Genomic DNA, 8,834 nt, shown 5'->3' on the forward strand with positions numbered 1-8,834 from the left:
CTAAACAAGCAGTTACTAAACGGGCATCAAGTGTAAATTATTGGATCAGGAACTTGGCACCAACTAATTCATACACAGAATTTCGTTTAAATTTATACTTGTTATGAGTAATATAATATTTTATTTTCCTTAAAATTTTTTTTTTATTTTTTAAATGATAGAAAAATTATAGATTTCAATTTTCTTGTATAACTTGTAAGAATTGTTTTTTAATAAAGTTTTATAATTAATGTGCTTAGTTTTATGATTTCATTTATACATTTGAGTTTTATTCAAATTGAAAACAAAAAATGCGTTTGTATTCTGTGAGAAGACCTTACTAAAATGATAACTAACTTTATAATTATTATTGTAAGTGAATAAGTGGATGAATTTAGTAATCTACAATAATAAAAAAATATTTTAATGGCAGCATTTTCAAATTCCCAAAAATGAGATATTATGCCGAAGCCGCATTCCATTGTTTATAAGTCGAGTGACTTATTTTGAATCGTTAGTATTATAAATATATGTCCCACCCTACACTCAATTCCATATTTTAGGTCTGAATAAAATAAACTATAATACACACATTTTAATCATTGGATTTATGAACATTCCAGAACAGAAGACAGCAACTTTTAAGTACAAAAGCCATATTATTAGCAAATGCTATTATTAGATGTAGAAAGGTTATACAACGAGCAGATATAGGTATAACTTAACATACTTACATATAAGAGGTACAACTAAACATATTTGCATACAAAATAGCAAAATAGTATTTTAATAGTATATATAATACCACAAATTTTCAATCCAATTCAGGGTCTGAAATTAACTTTCTACCCATTTACAACAATAAATTCGGTTTCGGCTGATATAAAAATTAAAAAAGGTTTTTTATTTTTTCAAAATAAAATAAAATAAAAAAAACTCATAAGTTAGATACGTATCCAAAGTAACATAAATATATAAAAGTCTATTATAATTAATTGTCGTATAGGGGTTTTATATAATGAAGCCACATTAGTTTTATGTCGTTCTACAAATGAATTGACGGCTCAAAACAATTTCAACACTTCTGTGTGTGTTCTGTGATTAACACAATTTTGTCAATAAGTTATGGACAAGAATTGCTATATCCACATTATAAAATTATATTGTATTAAGGCTACCATATTTATTTTTATTATTGATAGATACGTAATGATTTTGTTGCTACGTTACACAGTTTATAAAGACATATCCAATAGAACTTTCTTCAGCAACATGGATTTAACCTACTGGAAACGAAATTATACTTCCTTTGAATTTTAAATCTAAAAAGCAAATTAAATCAGGTTTTCCTTGAGATTTAAAAAGTTTTGACTTAGCATATTTGACAACATTTTCTTCATAATTTTTCAGAAACAATTTTGTGTTTATCTATTCAAAATTCCCGGTCACTTCAAAACATGTTTCGAACTTTCTTTAACAAAATTTTTTAGTATTTCGGGTATCAAGAAGTATATAAGGAAATAAGATATTTGCTAACGTGCCATTGACAAGGTGTAAAAGAATATATAGAGTCCGAAGATAACATTCGGAATGCAACCATCACGTTTTCCTATATACAATAAATCGTAATTCACGCTTAACAATAATTTCTCTTTGGAACATAAACTTCTAATTGGGATCCAAAGTAAGTTTATGGGTTGTTTTAAGACTCCATTAATCAATGTGCTAAAGTCAAAGAACGAAAGTCGTAAAGATCACTTTGAGATTTTATAACCTAAACGTTGACTCAAGCTCTTAGTGTATAAAAATTTATTATACCAATATTATTCATACTAGGTTGTGAAAAAAGTATTCTGTAGACTACTACATATGTATGGTATATAAAATAACAATGATTGATTATTGTCACAGTAGTCTGTCTGCGCGATTGGAGCTGACCTTCGCGGTCACTGGCTTTGTTTTTTCTTTCTTTCCCTTTTTCCGCCGACAGGCTTTCATTTGAAAGCATATAGAGCACCAGGTTTAGGCGGCCTCAGCCAATGTCGAGAGGTTGTTTCGGCCTATGTGAAGAAAAAAATTCATCCGTAAAGAATTTAATTTTCCCTCTACCATCCATTTTTGAGAAACGTGCACGGATCCGCCATTTGGATACGCGCATTCTGGTGACTTTATATACACTTCAACGGATTTTATATAAAATATGCCTATTTCGAAATATGATTTTTATTCCCGCAGGAAGTTTTGTTGAGTGTAAGTTTTAATAATTTTTTATGACATCGTTCTTGTAGATCAGATATCAAACATGTAGTAAAACTGCATGACAGATACTGACAGTTTTGTATAAATTACAAATACTCAGTTAATGACTGTAAATGCTAATAAACTTATTTTAGAGAGTCTTGAGATAACGTCTTTCGAAAAAACGTTCAATAAACAAATAACATAATAATATGGAATATGTGAAATCAATGAAATAATTCTAAAAATTGAGTTTGTCTAGTAATATGCTAAAAATTTTTTTCTCCGTAATAAATTTTGCTTTAGAACACGAGTTTTGTAACAAGAATTGTTGGCCTGACGTATACTAGATATTTAATACATAATCATTTAATAAACAAGTGAAAATGATTGAAAGTTCGATATCTGACAATGCCACTAAACCTGAAAGTATAACATTAAAATATAAAGGTGATGGAACGTCTGTGTCTCCTAAGGATAGACAATATGGAGGAGATACAATATTTCAAAATAATGATTGCCCCTTAACAAGTGAACAATTCTTAAGAGCAAGCCAGAAATTTGTTCTTCTTGAAAATGCAAATAGTACAAACGATAGGAATGCCTCAGCAGGAAAAGATGTTAATAAAAACAAAAACAGTTCCAAACCAGTTGAAGCAAATAGAAATCTTTCGAAGGAGTTTGCAGAGACAAGTTACTCAACCATTAACACTGAACATGAAATCAACTCTCCATTTCAGCCTCTACTCTATGAGGGATCAGCCTCCACAGTCTCACCTGTAGAATTGAATACAATAGGTACAACTGACCTTCAAAAAGAATTTGATTTTAAAACGATACGAAATAAATTTGAAAATTGGGCGGAGCCCAAAAACGATAACGTAAAGAGGTTAATAGCTAAACTCGAAAGAAAAACCAAGACTAGTAAACGCGATGGAAGAGATAAAGTGAAAAGGAAGAAGGAATATGGCAAGATGATTTATGAGGAAAATAACACAGAAAATGATGAAGGCAATAACCATCGAACTAACCCGAAATAGGATCAAACTTGTGCCAAAAAACCAATGAAAAAAGTTGCTCAGCTACTACTACTTAATTTTGGACTCACTGAACAAATCATATCCAAATAATGTCATCAACTAACATTAGGTTAAATTCTCATACCCGGATAATAATGACTAATTAAAATTTACTAAGTAAATGTATGAATACCATAGTATACAAAAGTCATCTTGAAAACCATAACACCCAAAACCCACATCCCACATCCCAAACCCTAACCTTAAACACCATTCAACTTTTATCTTAATAAATAAACACATACATGAATTACGAACCAACAAGAGCTTTTATTTTATTTACCAGCAAAAGTGGATATCACTCGTTTTATTCAAAATAATAAGATAGTAATAGGGTAATAAATAAAAAGAAACTCATTACAGAAGTAATAACTTAGTGTTTCCCAGCTATAGAATTGGTTAGAACGTGAAGTGTCTCACAAGCTTGTCATCTGACAAACAAGTAAAAGATTGCCTAATATGACTAATCGTTCAAAAGTTACTGCTCTTGAAGGTCAACTTGCGATCAATCGATCACAAGTTACTGTCCTTTAAACGTCGAAATTAAACTCGATGAATACTCTTTGTCCACGCATCAGCCCACATGCATCAGTGGGAACACGTACGTGAAAATCTAATTCTTCTGCGAATATTCTGTTACTCACATCAATATGCGGTGCGTAAATTAAAATCATTCATTATTAATTAATCTTTATTTCACAATTTTGAATTTTTAATTCAATTAAACTATATTTGGACAGAAAAAATATTTCTAGATATTAGTAATTGAGATCAGTTGCAGGTTGGTGCTAAAATAGCACTGGACAAGACAGGAAAAAGACTCGAATATATTACAGAATAATTGTAATATCAAATTGTTTAAAAGTCCTCTATACGTACAGACGTGTTTTATAGTGCTCTTACAAAGTTTTACTAGTTAGCTGGTGTTTAGCGCGATAACTACATACAAAGTTCTAGATCAAAGAAGTTTTTGAGTGTTAAATCGCATTATATATGCAAAAACTATTGAAATAGGAAATAAATGATCAAATCAACGAAGTCCATTAGCAACACGAAGCCAAAAACAGCTAAAGACCAAAAACAACTGAAACTCATTTGAAGAAACTTACGACACTTGTTTACACCAAAAACTAGTGAACAATGTTGGAGTGAACAATGTCATACCCCACTGATAAGCTCACCTCATACGCTCACGCTGGGACTCACCCCAACAAATCTAACAGCGCATTCCTGCTTAACTTCAATAAGTACTACAAATAGCGTCACAGTAAGCACTCCAAACTCGATAACTAACACCTTGAGTTTTACATCAACTCAGATATCCGTTTTTTCTACTCATGCCTTACCTTTACATCCAACAACCCCGGTAAGTTCGATCGCTATTACATCAAATATTATACTGAACGAAATGCCTATTACATCATTTTGCGCTATTCTATATTATTAATGCAAAAAATTCTCCGACAACATACTCAATCGAAGGGAAATACTCACTTAAAAGAAACCCCATTAAGCAATTCTCCTGAAAAGTCTTCAGTACAAAAAATCAAAGTTCAAAAAGAAGGTCAGAAAAGAACTCGTTCAAATCTCGATATTCGCCGTTCAAAAAATCCTGAACAAACTAAAAAACAAGCTAAATTAGATAGTTACTGCCTAGACAATCCAAACCGTTCTATATATAGATTTTTAATACTAGAAATAGAAGAAGAAGAAGCTGAAGAAGCTGAAGAAGTGATGCAAGATGGCAAAAAGCAGCCCAAACCTCCACCAATATTCATAGATAGGGTAAACAACATAAATCCTCTCATAAATATTTGGTCCTCACCAGTAGGAAACAATTTTGAGCTAAAAGTTTTAAAAAAAGAAAAAATAAAAATCCAAGCGAAAACCACTGAGTCTTATGTTACGATAGTAAAACAACTCGAATCGAAAAAAACTAAATTTTATACCTACAGGCCTAAAGATGAACGAAATTTTAAAGCTATTTTGAGAAACATGCATTCGTCTGTCAACACCGAGGAAATGGGCTATAAAGCTCTAAACGTGTTCAATATGAAACATTGTAGAACTTGAGCCTCATCAAAATAACAAGGAGATCTACAGCATAACGAATTTGATGCATAGTCGTGTCATGTTTAAGGTTCCTCGACCTAAACGGGACATTCCACAGTGTCGTAACTGCCAAAACTATGGCCACACGAAAAGTTAATGTCGAAGACATCCGAGGTGCATCAAATGTGCAAAAAATCATTCTTCGTTTCAATGTCCAATCTAAGGAAGAAGTACTGAAGTCAAATGCGATTTATGCGAAGGAAGCCATCCTGCAAATTATAAAGGTTGTTCGATCTATAAGCAGCTACAAACAGCGAAATTTCCAACACTAAGACCAAAATCAATATCAACTACAACCAAAGAAACTGACAAAGGAAAAGACAAAGCTTCTGTCCCGAGGGCTCCTAAAAGAAGTTATGCTAGCGTGCTAGTGGTACAATCACCTGAATCTATTACTATTCCAAAATTTCCGGATAAAATGAGCGAAGTTCTAATAGTAGTTAAGCAATAGTCACGCTGACAACTAAATCATGTCCGACAGTGAATTAAATACAGTCCTCTGGAATGCGAATGGGCTGTCAAAACACTGTTTAGAGCTACAAGAATTTTTGAAAGATCAAAAAGTAGACATCATGCGAATATCTGAAACACGTTTCACTTCAAAACATTATTTTAAAGTACCAGGCTATGACTTTTACCACACTATGCATCCCGGTGGAACAGCACATGGCGGAAGTGGCATTTTAGTTAAAACAAGCATATCACACTTTGAACTGCAACAATACCGCACTGAAGAGATTCAAGCAACCAGCATTTCAACAAAAGATTGGTGTGGCCCAATCACAATAGTATCAATATATTGTCTACCAAAACACGCAACTAAGACGGCAACATATATAAAATTCTTTAGAACTCTAGGTAACAGATTTATTGCGGGGGATTAGCATTAAAATGTTAAACACGTTGAATGGGACTCTCGGCTTTCAACACTCAAAGGACGACAGATCCACTTTTTTCCATTTTTGTAAAAATTCACGATGTTGTCTGCTTTGAACGGCTATCAAACACCAACTGAACGACGTAGCTCGCTCAAAATTAGAAAGTTGCCCACTGGTAGATTACAGCTGACAGCAGCACTGTTGCATTTGGAGTAACTGCGCGGGAAATTCAAAAATTCACTGACTTATCACACCGCCCTCGTATTTTATTAATTTTCTTGATGTTTTTTTTTATTAAATGAAATTTCTAATGATATGTTTCCAATGAATTTAAAATGGTGAAAACATATAGCATGCTATTTCTTAAGAAAAAGTTGTTCACAAATAGGTGTTATTTGATGAAAACACCATAAAAAAACGCTATCAGGTAATTCCACTAAATCAATTAAAATTATTTTGAAATGCAATTGATTTATAACAATTGAATTTGTTTGGCGTTATTTTTTAAAAATGTGCGTTATTAAAAATAAAGATATTAATTGAAAGTTTCCAAATTCAGTTATACTGTCGACCATATGTATATGTATATGGATATAAAAATCTGTATAAGTTAACACCCTGTATTACTCTAACGGCACCTTGCCTGTATACACAATTCTATTGCGCATTAAAATATCTCACAACGCCTACTCGCGTTTGTGTATTTAATTTCAATCGGGCTTAATGCCTGTACTTCTTATGGCAGCATTGTTGCAGATTGTTTTCTTTTCATACTGCAAGTATCTTGTAGAAAACATATCAAGTATCATTTGAAATACTTGATCGATGAGATGTTCAAATACTATTGGATATTAATCTCTGGCTAGTCATCTGGCTATTGACGTCAAAGCTAAAGACGCTTGAGAGGCGCTGTAGAAAATAGAAGCTCCAATCCTATAGGATGGAGACAAGAAGCTTATAGAATATTCTGATGAATTTTAGAAGCCATAATTCGATTGATCAATTCAATCCTGGAATTTTCATTAACGACTTTGGGCATCAGAAGGAAAACTTCTAAGAGTCAGTCGTTAGGAAAAGCTGAAAGAAGACAAGTCGCTGTTCGGAATAAAATATAATACGTCTTTGGTAGTTGCTTGAAAGATTAAGTCCTCGTCTAAAAAGTTGTCGGAATAAATTTAAACAACAGTTTGTTGTTATCGATAGTTTACCATCTTTAACTAAGTCGACGCTAATCATTCGATGCTGTCACAGCTTTCTTTCACACTGAAGCTCGGAGATCATCACTTCATGCAATTTCGAAGATTTGATTAAGGCGAGTTAAAATCATAGATATTAATTTTTTTGCGCAGATGTACATTAACTATATCACAATCTATCATTTGCGGTTAAGTGCTTAAAGAAGTTCAAATTAAGTTCGTTTAAGTGGTACCTGTGAATAAAAATGTACGTCTTTTTTGGTTCTACAATTATTGTGAAATGAACAGAATTTTTAAAAACTGAATTGCGCTATTTGGAAAATTATTTTTTAAATGAAATTAATTATTGCCTAAAATTTTGCTAATATTTTGCTAATTGTGCAATAACTAATAATTGTGCAATGCTAATTGTGCATATAACATGTTCTATTTTTTTTGTTGTTTTTGCTGAGCGTCGTTTCGGTGAACTGTAAACTTTGTCGTCTGTCCTTTTTTCCACGTAAGGAACAGTGGTCCAAAAAAGAATAAAAAGGAATAAAAAAGCAGCAGTTTTCGAAGCAACTGGTAGTAGAAATGAATGATTAGAAAACGTATAAATTCATGCTTTGCTTTCAATTTTAAATATATAAAATTATATATTTACTTTAATGGTAATTTATTTAATGGTTTTTGTTGTTGTTGAATGGTCTAATATGCAACTTATATGCAATCTTCATTCCATATTCGCATATACAAGTGTATATGTATGTGTGTACAGTTGTGTATACACATTTTTTTTCTTAGCACTTAGAATGTCGAACAATTGTCAAAATGTGCTGCCATCGGCGACGCAATAAGTGGAAGCCGCTTTGCTTTACGAAGAATTAAAATTCCAATAAATTTTGGAGTTGCTTTTTGCACAAATGCATGTGAAAATAATTAAAAACATAATTTCATTTTAAAGTTTTAATACATCTTTAGAATGCAACGCGGAAGAGGTGCGGAATATAGAGGTGGTGGAGGAGATCGCGGAAGAAGTTCTGAAAATAGAGGAGGAGACAGAGGTAGACGTGGCGGCGATATTGGTGGTGGTGGCTGCGGCGGCTATCGTGGCAACCGCGGTGATGGTGATGGTGGTGGCATCCGTGGCTGGCAACCTCGCGGCGGCGGTGGTGGCCAACGTGGTGAACAACGCGGTGGTGCAGAGCGTAGACCTGGCATGTATCGTGGGCGCGGTGATGGACTTGGCAGTTATCCTGCCTCTGAATCATCTGTAAGTAAGAACAAATTTAAGATTTAAAGAGACTTGATTTAATTAATTTTTATTCATTTGATATTAGAGTTTTGGTAGTTTGCCGTCAACAGCAAGTTGT

At 32.9% G+C, this 8,834-nt stretch overlaps 1 protein-coding gene across 2 annotated transcripts in view; it reads left to right on the forward strand.

The window, feature by feature from the left end:
- The first annotated feature begins 1,389 nt into the window (after nucleotides 1-1,389).
- LOC119687676 (probable H/ACA ribonucleoprotein complex subunit 1-like protein) overlaps nucleotides 1,390-8,834 on the forward strand; it is a 24,381-nt gene continuing 16,936 nt past the window's right edge. Inside the window, exons 1-2 of one of the 2 annotated variants that reach the window (XM_038102086.1) lie at nucleotides 1,390-1,663; nucleotides 2,524-3,560. In XM_038102086.1, coding sequence (XP_037958014.1) covers nucleotides 2,604-3,257 — 654 coding nt within the window. In that variant the 5' untranslated portion in view covers nucleotides 1,390-1,663; nucleotides 2,524-2,603 and the 3' untranslated portion in view covers nucleotides 3,258-3,560. Of the gene's footprint in view, nucleotides 1,664-2,523; nucleotides 3,561-8,834 lie in introns of those variants that run through there. The other variant, XM_038102088.1, reaches the window with a different exon arrangement.

Source organism: Teleopsis dalmanni, chromosome X (assembly GCF_002237135.1).
Source record: "Teleopsis dalmanni isolate 2A chromosome X, ASM223713v2, whole genome shotgun sequence".
NCBI lineage: Eukaryota > Metazoa > Arthropoda > Insecta > Diptera > Diopsidae > Teleopsis > Teleopsis dalmanni.